General features: G+C 40.7%; 1 protein-coding gene across 7 annotated transcripts in view; it reads right to left on the minus strand.

The window, feature by feature from the left end:
* The window catches only part of MBD5 (methyl-CpG binding domain protein 5), a 235,657-nt gene that overhangs the window by 77,218 nt on the left and 140,981 nt on the right, over positions 1-17,458 (minus strand). For all 7 annotated transcript variants that reach the window (XM_030209184.1, XM_030209183.1, XM_030209188.1 and 4 more), the window contains 2 exons: positions 16,569-16,749; positions 8,350-10,467 (listed from right to left, as the gene is read on the minus strand). In XM_030209184.1, the coding sequence (XP_030065044.1) occupies positions 8,350-10,467; positions 16,569-16,749 (2,299 nt within the window). The remainder of the gene's footprint in view (positions 1-8,349; positions 10,468-16,568; positions 16,750-17,458) is intronic.

The raw sequence follows: 17,458 nt of genomic DNA on the forward strand, positions 1-17,458 counted from the left end.
AATAAACAAGATTTACTATATACAACCAAAGAAAGTATCTGACGTACAGTCAGATCCAAGGGCTCCCGAACGGCCAAAAAACAAGGATATTATGAATCTAACTGATTTTCTAGAGACTTCTATGACCGAAGACTCTGAAAGACTGACATTATTAGTGAACTTTGTATTTGAACAAGATCTGGAGGCGATTAAACTCACTTTTCTTGGGAAAAAAAATATGGATGTTCCCAGACATAACTAAATTAACCCAGGAGAGAAGGAAAGCTTTTCTTTCTCTTAGGGCTGAAACTACAGCTCTGGGAGCATCCTTTTACCTCAATTACACCTGTAAAAGTGTGGTTAAATTTCTAGGGATAAAATATGTGTTTTTTCAACCAGAACAGCTTAGTGAATTTGTTAAAATTAAAAAATTGGCTACTGGGTAGATTAAGTTCGATGACATTTAGATGGATAGATGTGTGCTAAGCTATATAATTTGATTTTGTTTTTGCTTTAAACTTCTCCTGTTGTATTTCCTTCATGTGGTCTAAAGAGGACAAAATGTTATATCTTCTTCTGGTTAATTTACTAATGTTCTTTATATATTCTGGTCCGCATTACCAATGCAAGTTTATGTATGACTTGTAAATGTATTATAAAAGCATTAATAAAAAAAAAAATATATATATATTTAGAGGGGCATTGTCGAAAGAATGTCCTGTTCATAACTCAATCAACGCACGAGAAGGTAAGGAATTCCTCCAATTATGGGATCTCAAATGGCCCCAAATGCAAGCAACCCACGTCAAAGGGAACACACTTGATCTCATCTCACACAAACTTTCAACAGACCAGAACTTAATAATAACAGATATTAAATGGATAGAAACACCCTGGACTGATCACTACAAACTAAACTTATCCCTACACTGGCGGAAGAAGGGAGCACACCAAATACAAGAAAACACATCCTACAGAACAAGATGCCAAGTAGACACGAACACAATCTGGCAACAGATAAATAACAATGAATGGACAGCACAAACAGACTCCATACACTACCTCATGGAATGGGATAAAAGATGCAAATGCATACTAGATGAAATAGCATCCTTAAGAACAAGATCTTCACGTAAGCATAACTCGATACCATGGTTCAACGATGAACTGAAAAAGCTAAAAACATAATCCAGAAAACTCGAACGAGCATGGGAAAAAAAAAAAAAAAAGATGAACACACACTCAACACAGGGAAACAATCACAAAGAAAGTACAAATACGCTATAAGACAGACCAAAAGATCATACTATAAAACTAAAATAGGGACAGATTACAAAGACGCGAAGAAATTATACCAACTCATGAACAAACTCCTAGACACCAACCTGATCACTACAACGAATACAGACATCCCATCTGCAGATGAACTTGCTAAGTATTTCAAAGAAAAAATTGTAAACCTACGCAACACGCTACCTCAGAACAACATTGACGTCGAAAATTTCCTTAATGAGTTGGACCCAACCACTGGAGAATACTTGGCTGACCGAACCTGGTTAAATTTTGCCCTCCTCACCGTCGATACAGCTGCACGGGCGATCAGCAGGTTCTCCAACACTCACTGTAAACTAGATACCTGCCCCAACTACCTAATGAAATCCGCCCCTGACCGCTTCATAGTAGACCTCACATCCCACCTAAATTACATGCTACAGCAAGGTCACTTCCCTAAGGAAAATGGCAATATCCTACTCACCCAGATACCCAAAGACACCAAGAAAAAAACAAATGAAATCACTAAAACAAATGAAATCACTAACTACTGTCCAGTAGCATCCATCCCGTTGTCAGTCAAACTGATGGAAAGCATGGTAGCCAAACAACTTACAGATTTTATAAAATTCTCAATATTACACGAGTCACAGTCAGGTTTTCGTCCCCTCCACAGCACAAAAACAGTACTACTCACTCTTCTAGCCAAATTCAAGCAGGAAATAGCAATAGGCAAAAATATCCTCCTCCTCCAATTCGACATGTCTAGTGCATTTGATATGGTAAACCACAATATATTAATAAGAGTACTAGATAAGTTCGGGATTGGTGGAAACATACTTAGCTGGATCAAGGGTTTCCTAACCACAAGAACATATCAAGTAAAATCAAACTCAAACATATCATCACCTTGGAAAGCAGAATGCGGAGTACCACAAGGATCACCGCTATCACTGATCCTCTTCAACCTAATGATGACCTCACTAGCCAAGTCCTTATCCAACCAAGGCCTTAACACCTTCACCTATGCAGACGATGTCACAATATACATTCCTTACAAATCTAAACTGATAGAAATCACTAACGAAATCAAGATCATAGTCAGTCTGATAATCATATAGCAATCCAGATTAAATTAGGTAAGCAAAAGATTTCTTAACTCCATCCAACCTTCTATCTGTATAGTAGTCATAATACTGCTGATATTTGGCAGGGATGGACTGTCGCTTGAAACAAAATGTTATTCGCCAATGAGAGTATACACTTTAAATATATACTATTTACAAATAGGACTAAATTCTATAAATGATGCCTAAAAATTTTTTTTAAAACTCCCAGACTTATACGGTCTGTGCCCTGAAAAGGACAGGAACAAATCAAGGTAAGGTATACACAAAAAGTAGCACATATGAGTTTATCTTGTTGGGCAGACTGGATGGACCGTGCAGGTCTTTTTCTGCCATCATCTACTATATTGTTTCCATCAATGTACTTCACAAGTGACCACAACTATTGTAGACATCATAAAAATATGTAATAGCCTAATGTGACTTGTGCCTTCTTAGAAAACATTACATATTGTTTTAATCTAAATTTTTAAAATATAAAATACCGACATATTTTATATATACATAAGATCTAATACAACATGACAAATTCCTTTAGGGTGAACTACTAGTAAATGACCCAAATTTTTTTTTTTTTTAGACAGAATGTTAACCTGCACAAAAATTGCCCACTCCTCCATTTCAAAACAAGGAGAAGTGGCCTAGTGATAAGAGAAACAGACTGAAAACCAAGGAAGCCAGGGTTCAAATCTTGCTGGTGGTCTTCCTGATCTTGGGCAAGTCACTTCACCCTCAGCGTCAGGTACAAACTTATAGCCTCATTTACTAACATGATAGTGCTTATTAACATGATTAATGATTATTAAATAATACAATCCCTATTATTCTCAATAGGGCATATAAATCAAATGTTGTTGTTCTTCCCAAACAGGAAACACTCAATTTGAAGACTCTGCCCTCAGGACAACCTCCACTGGCCGTACATAGAGAGTGCAGTTAATACTGACATTCAGTGGCACTATGCAATTTAATGCTGGTGAATATCAGCAGATAACCCCACACAGGCACGGGTGATTTAACTAGAGGCTCTCATGACTGGTCAAATCACTTTGAATACTGACCCTTTAGTGCCCTCAGTATGGACCTTAAAGTGATTGACTGGGTTAGAAACTGGCTGAATGGAAGATGTCAAAGAGTGGTAGTAAACAGAGTTCATTTGGAAGAAAGAGATGATACCAGTGGTGTGCCCCAGGGATTGGTCCTCAGTCCAGTTCCTTGGGATACTGCAGAAGGGCTATCTAGAAACATGGTGTAGTCAAGCATGAAGAGGGATCCAGTGAAATTTGAAGAGTGGTCTAGAATTTGGCAGCTAAGATTTAATGCTAAAAAATGCAGTGCCACGCATCTGGGCTGCAAAAATCTGAGGTAGTGGTACAGTATAAGGGATCAAGTACTTCTGTGCACAAAAGAAGAGTGGGTCTTGGGGCGTGATTGTATCAGATGATCTTAAGGTGGCCAAACTGGCAGAAAAGGTGAAAGCCAGAAGGGTGCAAAGGAAGAGGAATGGTCAGTAGGAAAAAAGAAGTGATATTCCCGTCATGGCTCACACCGCGACTTGCACCCCAGCTCACATTCAGACATCATGGGGGGGGGGGGGGGGTGTTGGGCTGGGTCCCGTGCTGCTCTCCGTCACTCCTCCCTTGCCTCGTGGCCTCGTCCCTCAGCATTCACTCCGGTGAGGTGGATATTCTAGGTGCGTGCACATGCCGGTAGTGCGCCTCTTGAGGTCCCAGTGGTGGAAATCCTGTGGGGGTGCTTCAGGAGTGAAGCTGAGCTTGGGCATATTTAAGGAAGGCCCAAGCTCTTCTCGGACACCTTCGAAGCGAGGTCTTCAGCCTTGTCTCGTGCTCCAACCTTGTTCCTGGTCCGGTCCTGCCTAGTTTCCAGACCTTACCTTGGTCCTGGGACCGTGGACCTAGCCCAGCCCTGCCTGGTCTCCGAGTTCCTGTCAAGCTCCTGTCCTGCCTTGTCTCTGAGTTCCAGCCCTGCCTTGCCTCCAAGCTCCTGCCAAGCTCGAGCCCTGCCTTGCCTCTAAGTCCCTGCCGAGCTCCAGCTCTGCCTTGCCTTCAAGTTCCTGCCAAGCTCCAGCCTTGCATTCGAGTTCCTGCCAAGCTCCAGTCCTGCCTTGCCTTCGAGTTCCTGCCAAGCTCCAGTCCTGTCTTGCCTCCGTATTCCTGCCAAGCTCCAGCCCTGCCTTGTCTCCAGACTTTGCCCGGCCGTGGACCCAGCCAGTCTTGCCTTCAACTTCCTACTAAGCTCCAGCTCTGCCTTGTCTCCAGATTTTTGCCCGGCTGTGGACAGTCAGTCTTGCCTTTCCTTTGACTCTTGTTCTTACCCCGACTAGCCCGGTCATACCTAGCCCTTGTCTTTCTCCGTGCCTTGCTTTGTCTTTTGTGTGTAGTTCCAGTCTTGTCTGTCTTGCTTGTTGCCTTGCCCAGTCCTGTCTGGATCCACTTCTTGCCTTGCCCTAGTCTTGTCTGGGTGGACCCAGTTTTAGATTAGTTCCTTGTCTTTCCTTGTCCTGTCTGGGTTCCAGTTCTAGCCCTGCAGCCTTGCTTTCCTTGCATTGTCTGGATCCAGTCCTTGTCTTGCCTGTTTTGCCTTGTCTCTTGTGTCTTGCCTAGGCTAACTTGCCTTGCTTAGTCCAGTCTAGCTTTGTCCTGTCTAGCCTTGCCTTGTCCTGCCTTGTCTTTTACTGCATTGCTTTGTCTAGCTCTGTCCTGCCTTGGTTCTTGCTCTGACTCCTGTCTTATGCCAGCCCTGGGGACTTATCTGCCGCAGCTCCGGCTGCAGTCCAAGGGCTCGCCATCCTGTATTTGTGACAATTTCTCTTTATAAGTCTCCAGTGAGACCCCATTTAGGGTATCCTATTGCCTACCCTATTGCAGATATAAACAGAATGGAGTTAGTCCAGAGGGTGACTACTACTACTTTTTATCATTTCAATAGTGCTACTAGACATACGCAAGCTGTACACTTGAAAATGAAGAGACAGTCCCTGCTCAACAGAGCTTGCAATCTAATTACAATGAACAGGACAAATAAGAGATAAGGAAATTACTAAGGTGGAAATGATAAAATATGGGTACTGAACAAGTGAGTAAGGGTTAAGAGTTAAAAGCAGCATCAAAAAGGTGGGCTTTTAGCCTAGATTTGAAGACGGCCAGAGATGGAGCTTGACATACTGGCTCAGGAAGTCTATTCCAGACATTTGGTGCAGCAAGGTAAAAGGAACGGAGTCTGGAGTAAGTGGTGGAAGAGAAGGGTGCAAATAAGAGAGATTTACCCAGTGAATGGAGTTCCCGGGGAGGAGTGTAGGGAGAGATAAGAGTGGAGAGGTACCGAGGAGCTGCAGAGTGAATGCACTTATAAGTCAATAAAAGGAGTTTGAACTGTATGCGGAAACGGATAGGGAGCCAGTGAAGTGACTTGAGGAGAGGGCTAATATGAGCATAGCAACACTGGCGGAATATAAGTTGTGCAGCAGAATTTTGAACAGATTGAAGAGGAGAGAGAGATGGCTTAGTGGGAGACTGTGAGAAGCAAGTTGTAATAGTCTAAGCAAGAGGTGATAAGAGTGTGGATAAGGGTTCTGAAAATGTGCTCAGAAAGGAAAGGCGAATTTTGGTGATATTATAGAGAAGGAAAATGGTCATTGGTCTTCGTCATAAAAGTGTATAGTGACAGACTTAGAGATCTCAATAGGCATACTTTGGAAGAAATGCAGCAGAGCAAAGATATGATAAAGATATTTAAATACTTCCATGGTGTAAATGCACAGGAGGCGAGTCTCTTTCAACCGAAAGTAAGCTCAGGAATGAGGGAGTATGAGATGAAGGTGAAAAGGGATAGACTCAGAAGTAATCTAAGGAAAAAACTCTTTTAATGAGAAGGTGGTGGATGTATGGAACAACCTCCATGTGGAGGTGCTGGAGACAAGACTGTATCTGAATTCAAGAAAGCATGAGACAAACACATAGGATCTCTAAGTACATAACAATCGCCATGCTGGGACAGACCAAGGGTCCATCGAGCCCAGCACCCTGTCACCGACAGCGACCAAAAGAACAAGCAATTTGTCCCGCCGATCCTAGAAATACTGTATTATTCCCTCGTCCATTCAATAACATTCTATGGCTTTTTTCCTCTAGGAAGCCGTCCAACCCTTTTTTGAAGTCCGCTAAGTTAACCGCCTTAACCACCTTTTCTGGCAGCGAATTCCAGAGTTTAACTAAGCGTTGAGTGAAGAAAATTTCCTCCGATCCGTTTTAAATTTACCACACTGCAGCTTCATCGCATGCCCCCTTGTCCTAGTATTTTTGGAAAGGAAAGAGATAGTGGAAGGTGTAGGCAGGCAGACTGGATAGGCCATATGGTCTTTATAGGGTGTCATTTTCTCTGTTTCTATATTTCTATGGTTCTATAGTTGTCAGAACTAAATGTGGCTTCTATATTAATAGTGTCAGCAAAAATTGCTTTTACCAGGCGATGGAAGGTTGCTAATGGCCCACTGACAGGGATCTGGGTAGTTGTTTGTTAGAACTCCAGAGATATGAAAAGATGACAATTGAACTGAAGGGGCAAGCTGATCTACATCAAAAACTCTGAGCCCATGTAAACACAGTATAAGTCACTCTTCCATGTAAGAATAAGTCTTTGTGAGAAAAGGAGGCTTGAGGGAAGAGAAGGAGGGAGGGAGGGAGGAAGGGGGATGGGTCAAGATGGGAGGATAGGTAGGAGGAAAAGTTATAAATCTGTTCTAAAAAGCTGTGAAAGTGTTCTGTAAGAACAACTATTGTAATAACTGATATGTTAAGTATTATGTTACCATGCTATATCAATAAAGTTATATTACGTCGATTTGATAATATAATTGGATAAAAAGGTGGTTAATAAAAGTTAATGTTAAAATATAAGGGCTATTTATTAAATATGGGGCTTAGTTATCACTCTCGTGCACTGTTACTACGCTGGCATGACAGCACATGTTACTTTGTGTTTTAACTGCTTCCTGCATTAGGGGATGGAAACTGGGCAGGTTATGGGTGGAAAATGGGTGTGGAGTGCACATTACAGTTAGCGCATGGTACTTATTGTGCACTGTCACTTGTGCAGTTAAGCCCAGGTGCACTTGCCATTTCCGCAAGAGGTGATGGTAAGTGCATCTATGTTAACTGCGAATAATCTTAACATGTGGTAAAGAACTGACTGTGCAGTAATGGCCGAGGACATGCTGGGCACACTCCCAACGGTTACTGTGTGTTAATTTTTGATGTTAATGTATATCTAGTGCAAAGATTTATCACACTTTCATAAGAGAGCCCCTATCCCCCAGATTCTATATATGATGTGCCGAGTAGCGAGTGCCAATTTATGCATGCTACTCTAATTGATGAGCCTATTACTGTTGATAATTGGCTGATGACAACCAATTATCAATTCTAATTGGCAATAATTGTAATATACACGTGCATCTTTTAGGTGTATTCTAAAAAGAGGCACATGTAAATTCCAGCGTATGTAGCCACAAAGGGGGCGTGGCAATGGGAGGACTGTGGACGTGTCGAGGACATTAATCAAATCTACAAGTATATTGGTTACAGAATTCAGGGGAGCGAAGCTAGATTTAGGAGCAGGGCATTTACACCACATTTTCACTGGCGTAAATGGCTGTGCGTTTAAATCTAGGTGCATCACCTGGCCTATGCGTTATTCCATAACTGCGTGTGAATGTAGATGTGGCTCATAGAATACCTCTAGGTGCGTAAATTGGATGCGCCTAGATTTAGTCGCCACATACAGAATCCGGCCCTATGTGCTTAACTCAATTTAATATGCATCAACTCATTGACACGGATTAATAAATGAGGCCTTTGGTTTGTTCTCACTCTGGGGATGGGAAAATACATACTGTACTTGAATATAACCCATTTTGAACTACCAAACCAAATATATAAATAAAATATCATACCTCTATCAGAAACGGTTTGACTACAGCACCTGTTTGGTATCACTGACGTGGCTGAAGTTTGGATTCTTGACAGAGAAGGGTTCAAATGTAATGAATTTCCTAAAGGTATTCCTGTATGACTGAGCATCCCACAGTTTCCATTAGCTTGCATTTGATTTATTAAGCCTGCAAGCTGGTTGTTTGTAACTGGGTTACCATCATGAACAAAGTTCACATTTGCATTTTGGTGGTGCATATTTTCCCCTCTTAAGAGTAAGTTCTGTGGCAATGAATTATGAACAGCGGCAGAGTTCAGGTTATCTGTAAAATGTAGCTGGTTAGCAGAGCAAGGCAAAACAATATCCGAGTTTCCACAATCAGTGGTACTATTGCTACCCACATGAGAGCTTTGACAACTCATGGACTGTAATAATTGTGACATAGAATTTATGGGGAATGAACTTTGCCCTGGTTTCCTTAACAGATCAGGTCCAGATTTAGAGACTCCAGCACTTTCCATCTGAGACTGTCTAAGCAAGCTCAACACTGTAGTTGTTGGAGGTTTCCTTTTCCTTAAAGGGTCTTTTTGTTGTGACATAAGTTTATCTCGTAGTGCTGCTCGACCACTTTGCCCTTCGCTTGTTGGTAGAAGTATATTGGTAGTAGGAGGAAACATGGTATTTAAAGTGCTATGACCTTCATTGTTATTTCCACTGGCAACAAATCCAGAATTGCTAGTGCTGCTATTGTTACCAGCAAGTTTGTTTTGATTTGCTAGCTGTGCTTTGGCTGCTGCTGAGAGTAAACTACTTGCTGGAAAAGAGGCAGCATTGTGCTGGTTCAAAATCTGATTTAAAGGCATTCCCAACAAACCTGGTTGACTTTTCAAAGGACCATTTACACCAGAAACAGATGGGAAAACTGAATTGCATGGAGGATTTAATGCGCTATTCATTCCAGCTATCAGTGAGTTTGGGATGTCTTTGTATTGATGAAGCCCATCAGGCTTAGTTGAAGGGCTTGATGGCATGGATGATCTTGGAGATCCTATAGCTGACCGTGGTGATCTGGGAGGAACTTTAATACCACTACAACTGGATTGTGGTCCTAACTGAGGCATGATAAAACTTCCATGATCCGAAGATGTGGAAGATGAGCGTGATCTTTGGGGAGATACTTCAATCCTTCCAATTCCAGATCCCATCATATGTACAGGGGATGTCACAGGTGAAGGAGACAGGGATGTGGAAAACAAATGCTGGACTCTTTGAACATGACTCCCATGATTCATGTGGCCAGGTTTAACTATTGGCAAAGGGAGATTGCTTGGCAAAGGGACCACAGCTGGAGGCATGCTTACATTCATTACAGGTACCTGAGCGTGAACAGTTGAATGAAAACTAGTTGGATTGATGATAACGGGATTCTGATTTACTGGTTTACTAGGTATGGGGTCAAGAATGCCAAGTGGATCTTTCTCTGATGTCAACAACTTTTTCTGAAGAGCACAAGATGGTGGAGGTGGAGGGGGGCCTTGAGATGGTTTATGATGAAAGATTGTTCGTGGTATTTCAATGTTTGTTGAATAATTACACATGGGTTTTTTAAGGACTGGACTTTTTGTAGTCAAGGTTGGGGAAAGAGGTATATTAGTCCTTCCAGCCATTGCACAAGATGACTGCACAGGTGAACCATGCAGTACTACACCAGGTGGAGAAAGAGGCGTCTTAGTCATGTGAATAGGACTAGAGTTAGGTGCTCCATGAAAATTGGGATTATTCCTTGTGAAAACATCAGGGCTTCCAAGAGGATCAGTCCTAGGAGAGATTGAACCATCGCCATAGATCTGTGATCCTGAAGAAGCTGGACTGGGCATTCCACCATGATTCCCACGATATGGAGATTTCTGTCCATGCTCACTGCTGCCCAATCTTTGCCTAGGATAAGCAGAATGAAGATCTTGTTGCTGACTCCCAGATTGTTCTTGTATATAGAGCCTACCCATGGCATTTGATGCCCCGATCATTAATTTAAATGGATTTTTACATTCTGGCAAAACAGAATTTGTAATTCCTTCATGTGATTTATTCCTCATTGGTCTTGGAGTTGCTGCTTGTGGAGGTACCACTGGAGTTGCACCTATGATAAAAACAATGTGTTGAGAATGTGAAACTCATCTAGAGAATCATCATTTCTAAATCTATACAACTATTCTAATAGTGGAAACAAACATTAAATTCAATTACTTATTAATGATTTTCACTATTTTTATTACAATTTATAAATATACAACAAAAGAAATAGGGAATTTGAGGGCTCAAATGACTGGTTTAAAATTGGGTTTGCATTCCGGGAGCCTACAGTACCATGGGAAAATGTAACCACCATTGTTTGAAAAGGTATTCATATGAATTTCAGAATGGAATTTGTGAAATGAATGAAGAATATCACAAGATAAGTCAATTTTTTTGAGCATAACATAGTATTTTTGCATGATTTAAATGAGTGGACTGAAGCTTATTTGGATGATTTATTTTTAGTTTTACTGGGAAATGGTTTCAAACACAATGGTGGAATAAAATTATGGGCAATGATGATAATGTGTGAACTGGATGCTACGGATATTTGGAACCCAATTTTGCACCATTATTGGGTTTGTTAAATCTATGCAAATAACATTTACTGTAGACAATTAAGACTATTTTAGTAAGAGTCAATGATGATCATTCCAGTATCCAATTTGGGGGGTGGGGAAACGACCAGGGTATGGTAATAGGCGACCCTTTAAATATTGCAGCTTGATTTACCACGGGAGTCACCAACCTGAAGTACCACAGGATGATGACTCCTGTGGTAATGGACTAACACTGCATGTAGAAGCAGCAAATATCAGCACTTTACATATAGGATAAATGGCACTTAGTACTATTCTATAAACGGTGCTCAAAGTTAGGTGCTGTTTATAGAACAGTGCTTAGTGACAGAAACCGCAACCACTTTTAGGTGCGAACATTTACACCAATGAAACCCTGGTGTAAATCCTCATGCCTAAATAGGCGCAGATCCCCTTTATTCTATAACAGCACACATAAATTGTGGAAATGTCCCTGTTCTGTCCATGACCCTCCCATGGCTGTGCTCCCCTTTTAGATCTGCACAAATTTACACATGTAAATTTTAATAAATGCCAATTAGCCATAATTGATTAGGGCCCAATTAACAATGCTAATTGGTTAATTATTGAATTAAATTGCACACGCAATTTTTAATGTCATTTATAGAATTTGCGGATAGCTCATATATTTGGTTCAGAAGCTCTAGATTATACCTGTTTTTTGTTATCTAAACAAATAAGCTACACATATAGCAAATAACTTGCTAGTCTCACACACACACAAACACCAGTCTGCACATAGAGTAGCAGGACTTGCTTATCCATTCCTAGCTGAAATTACATTCATGAACCCTGACTTCAAGTGCAACTTTCTTTAAATTAGCCCCCTTATTTTCTAACTCATCTGTCTGTATGTTCCACCTTTGCTTACACACTATGCTGCCTATTAAAATGTTTTATGGTGTACTGTATTGACATTGTTAAGTTGCATACTATGCTATACTATGTACTGTTATTTGATTATTTTTACTGCTGTAATCATCTATTGACTATGTTCGACTTATTCTTGCTACACACCACCTTGGGTGAATTTCTTCAAAAAGGCAGTAAATAAAGCCTAATCAATAAATAAATACATAAAAATACAGGGGGGGGGGGCGGCACATATTAGCACTAAACATATAAAATTTATAAATATAGTAGGCACAACCACCGTAATACCCTAATCATTCTCACTTCACTCTAGGTACAATGCTTCATGTATAGTGGAATACACATATAGCACTGTATGTATAATGCCATCCAATATTTAAAAAAAACCCAAAAAACAATTATATGTGCCATGCTAAAGATATAAATGTTTTTTGAATATCGGGCTCTATAAATTTTAAATTAAATCCACCAACAATAAACCACATGCAAAGTCTCCACAGTTCATCAATTTATATAAAAACTGTTTACTTCATCTCTCACAGTTAACCATTCCTAATCCAAGGTACGCCTTTGTAAGCAGCAAAAATGAACTTCATTAGTTCCTCAGGTTGAGAGGTGTACACAAACTGTTTAAAACTCTGATTTAATTTCAGACCTATAAAGTCAAGCAAAGGGCTATATAATACCTTCTGCCTCAACCTAAAAACCAAAGGCTCTTATATTAGAAGGATCCCCACAAATACAGATTGCCATACACAGGTAAAAGCAATTTTAGAAAGCTGCTGTTTAATATAGTGATCCACATCATATCTAAATGTCAAGGGGCATAGAGAGGGAATTGTTGGGGAATTGGAGCAGCGATTTAAAAAAGCTGCTGTCATTAACATCTGGGGAAAAGCTGCATGCTTTTATTCTCAATGTGCAGCTTTCTAAAAATCACTGCCCCCCTGGACGTGGAGGGGCTTGGATGTGCAGTCCTGCGTGTTATTTTATTTATGTTATTTTAAAAGAGGCTCTGTGACACATCTCAGAAATTTTTGGAGGAAGAAGACAATACTTATAAAAAAAGATGATTTGCAATCAAATGTGGTTTAAACTGCAGTCACATCTTTCCCTTGCTATGAACTGAAATACTATGAAGTTCAAGTCATAAAACAGAATGATACAAATTTGGCTTTACATAACATTTTCAGTGCCAACCTTTAGAGTAGAGCGAGCAGGACTACTGCCCAGGATGCCATGCCGTGAGGTGCATTGCAACCAGAGGCCAATATCCATAGCAAAAGCAATAGAAAGTTCCAGAGGAAGCCAATTCCTGCCTCCGATCACCACCAGAAAAAGAGCCCTCCCAAGGGAAGAGGATCCTAATCACCCACTGTAGATGAAACAAGGAAAATCAGAATGCCTCCACCTCCCTCTTCCCCTACAAAATCTGGAGGATATGGCACCACTCCGCTTTCATCTGGACAACTGGAAGGGAGGAGGGAGCGAAAGCACGTAACTTGGGGAGGGAATTTCTAGTCTCTCCACCCCAAACCAATTCCAAGGGAAACAGAGAAATCCTGTCTGCACCCTCTACCAGCTAATCCATCCCAAGTAAAGAGGGCAGGGTCCACCTGGAAAGAGGAGCTGTCATCGATGATTTCTGTTACAGAACCATCTTTGCAGATGTCATCCAAATAAACAAAGTCAATATGATTTATAATTATCAAAGGTTAGTACTAGAACTGCATTGTTTCTGGCACAGTGTCTGACATTTTCATTTTACCAATGTGCATCAGAAGAATAGGCGCCCCCCTATAAGAGGCTTGGGGAGGCTAAGCATCCCCAGCCCAAATGCAACCTCTTTTGGAGCACTCCTTCCCAATCTGGCGGCAGCATAAGATATTAACTGGAGCTTCCCCTCCCCGCTGCTTTTCTGCCTGAATCTCTGCTCCCCGATTCAGTGGCCGTCAATAAACAGACTATGTGCGGGGCCATAGAGCTCTGCACGTCGCTGACAGCTCTGCCGGTTCCTGCCCGAACAGGATGTTGCATCATAGAGGGTGGGACCAGAAGAGCTGTCAGCGCCGCCGTGCAGAGCTCTATGGCTCCGTGCACAGTGTTTGTTTACCGATGGCCACTGAATCAGAGAGGCAGCGGGTTTGGCAGCAAGGCAGAATGGAAGGGAAGTTCCAGCTTCTTTGTCTTTTTGTGGCTAGGGGGAAGAAAAAAAAGTGAGAGAAGATAATGCTAGAGGTAGGAAATGGGAGGAAAGAGAGAGGATGATGGGGGAGGGAAGAGGCAGAGGCACAATGTTGGATATTTGGGGAGGGGGCTGACAGAGAAGAAAGGCTAGATGTTTTGGGGGAGAAGAGGCAGATGGGCAAAGCTGGATATTAGGGGAAGAGAAGAAACAGAGAAGCAAAAAGCTGGATATTGGGGGGGGGGGGGGGGGGGGGGGAGAGAAACAGAGGAGCAAAGCTGGATAGTGGCAAGAAAAACAGCCAGTGGAAGAAGAGAGGCTGAGGTGTAGAGTGAACAGAGAGAGGGAGAAGCAATGCTGGAAGGTGGGGGGAGAGACAGAGGTACATTGTATTGGGAGTGAGAGAGACAGAGAAGAGATCTGTATGCTATGTGAGGTAGGGTGAGGTGGGAGAGATCCTGGGTGCCTGGGGCAGGGGAAGAGAGAGAGAAGAGATGCTTCATGGCAGGGAGGGGGAAGAAAGTTAGATGGAGGGAGAGAAACAGAGAAGAGATTATGGCAGGCAGGGAGAGAGACACACACACAAGATCCTGGATGGTGGGGTGGGAGAAAGAGAAAGAGGAGAAAGATCCGATACGGCTGAGGGGGAGCTGAGATACACACACACACCCACTCTGGGTGAGGGAAAAAGATGGAAAACAGGGAAAATGAAGCATGGATAAGTCTGAGTGGTCAGAAAGACAGAAAAATTGAAGAAAACAGAAAAGAAAATATCAGTGTCGGAGATGGATGTAATAGAAGATGTGAAGACATGCGAAGAGAGAAAAATGATAAATGGACAGGAGATATGGAAAGAGTTGAAAGACAGAAAGGCAGTAACCAGAGACTGTGACCTGCACAATTAGAAAAATTAGATGTCAGATAGCAAAGGTAAAATTATTTTTAATGTAGAATGAAGTAGCCATGTTAGTCCACTTTACAGGTTAATAAATAAAAATAAAACAAAAAAATGTAAAATAAGATGACAACTTTTTATTGGACTAAATACATTTTTGATTTGCTTTCAAAGGTCTAAACCTCCTTCCTCAGGTTGGTACACTCCAAAAAGCTAGTCAAAAAATTTATTAAATTAGTTCAATAAAAGGTATCACCTTATTATACATTTTTGTTTCAAATATATATTCATTTTTTAATTTAGTGAGTGGAATGTGTCAGTTTCTGAAATTTAAATCTATTGGTCTGACTCAGTATGGCTATTCTTGTTTAGTCAATTTGCTTTATAGGTCCTGAGTGACTTTTTTAAGGTTTTGCATTACTTTTCAATATGCCTAATATTAGAATTTGGACTTAATTTAGCTCATAGCATTCTCAGTATCAGCTCAACTTTCACTTGCTAACCTTGAATCTCACTAATTGGGGTGGTACTTCTCACATTTGGGATGGGACACCCTTGGTATCTCTGCACTCTGGTGCTTTTGTGTCACCCAAAAGTTCTGTAGAAATGCACTTTCCTTCTAACTATACTGTTCAGCCATCAAGCTCTCAGACAGTTTGAGCAACCACTTTATTCTTTGACATATGATACATATCTAATATCTAAATTTAATAAAATGTATTACTTGTTACTATTTTACTTTTACTTATTTTTTTCTGTGTTGTCAGATAATTATGGATGTAAGCCCCACTCCTGGCACCGCCCCTGACCCCACCCCCTTTAGCCTCCCCAAACAGTTGGGCCACTGAAACCAAATCAGTGCAAGACCAAATCTGTCTCTTTCTTTGTTCCTTCACATATACTATGCTGAATTTAGATAGAAGGTGAAACAACAATGTTCAAAATATAATCTGTAGGCCAAATGGCTCTTCCTAGAAAAGTGGTTCTCAACTCAGTCCTCAGGATGCCTCCCAGCCAATCAGGTTTTCTGGATATCCACACTGAAAACCCATGTGATACATTTACATCTACTGCCTCCATGTTAGCCTAATGTCTAGACCAGCGGGCTGAGAACCAGAGGAACCCAGTTCAAATCCCACTGCAGCTCACTGTGTTCATGGGCAACTTACTTAACCCTCCATTGCCTCAGGTAAAACTTAAATTGTGAGCCCTCCAGGAACAGAAAAATACCCAGTGTACCTGAATGTGAACCATTTCGATAGCTTTTGAGCATGTAGGTGGAATATAAGAAACTAAATAAATAAAATGTTTCATGCAGATCTGCCTGAAAATCAGACTGGCTAGGTTTGTCCTGAGGACTAGGTTGAGAACCCTGTCCTATCAATATAAATTCTAAAGGACTGAAACACACTTATTTAGTACCAACCAGCTGTAATTAAGTTTGAACAAACAAAGGTAATAAGTCTTTATATGGGCTAAAAAGAAGTCAATGGCACAGATTCAGGCATAACGCCCAAAAGAAATCTTTCTTCATAATAGTGTGTGTTAATCACAACATTATTATTTATTTTTTTATTATCAAGCAAGTCAAATTAAATCCCTATGTTACTTACTTGTTCCACCACCTGGACTTGTTAAAATCAGAGAGGGGTGTGGTACTTCCATGCTTTTATGAAGCGTAGCCACAGCAATGATTTTCCGCTTGTGGATGCATAGCTTCGTGACATCTTCATCAGCTTTGACATCCTCTGCTGTTCTCTGCTTTACAGCAGCTCCAGGATCAAAATTAAAAACCTGAAAAGGGGACATACAGTAACATTATGGTAAACAATGCAATTCCAAATAAGTATCTGTGGTATGCTGCTACACTTTGAGGCACGTCTATTAGAGTGCACCTATATTTAGCCGATGCCTATTCTATAAAGGAAAGTAGGCACCTGTCCTTTACAGAATTCTAGTGTAACAGGTAAAATACATGTTTATAATATGGGCATGAAACAAACCAAAAAAGTACAAGGCGTCAACTCGGTATTTTATTGATAAAACTCGACACGATCCATGTTTTGGCAAAACCGCCTGCATCAGGGGTCCAAGAATGAAATATTAAGAATATAGATATACGAAAACTTATGTTCACAAAATCAGAAATAAAATGTTAAAAAACACATACAAATGAAGATGCTAGTAAACTAATATCAAATATATAATACAAATATAAGCATAAAAAAATGAATATGTTGTACATGATTGATAATATGTAAATAGGCTCATTTAAAGACAAAAATAAAAAAGTTATTAAGAGTGGATGTGCATATAGTAGATAAAAACAAATGTAATCTGTATGTAACTCATACTTTGCAACAGTCAGAAAATCCAAGGGTATCAAACAATTGATGAAGAATACCAAATCTAATTATAAAAGGGATAAATGAGGATGTGAACTGGATGTGTAAATAACACAAAATCCTAAAAACTGAATATTATGAACGGAAGGTGTACTTGA

The sequence above is a fragment of the Microcaecilia unicolor genome, chromosome 7, assembly GCF_901765095.1.
Source record: "Microcaecilia unicolor chromosome 7, aMicUni1.1, whole genome shotgun sequence".
Taxonomy (NCBI): Eukaryota; Metazoa; Chordata; class Amphibia; order Gymnophiona; family Siphonopidae; genus Microcaecilia; species Microcaecilia unicolor.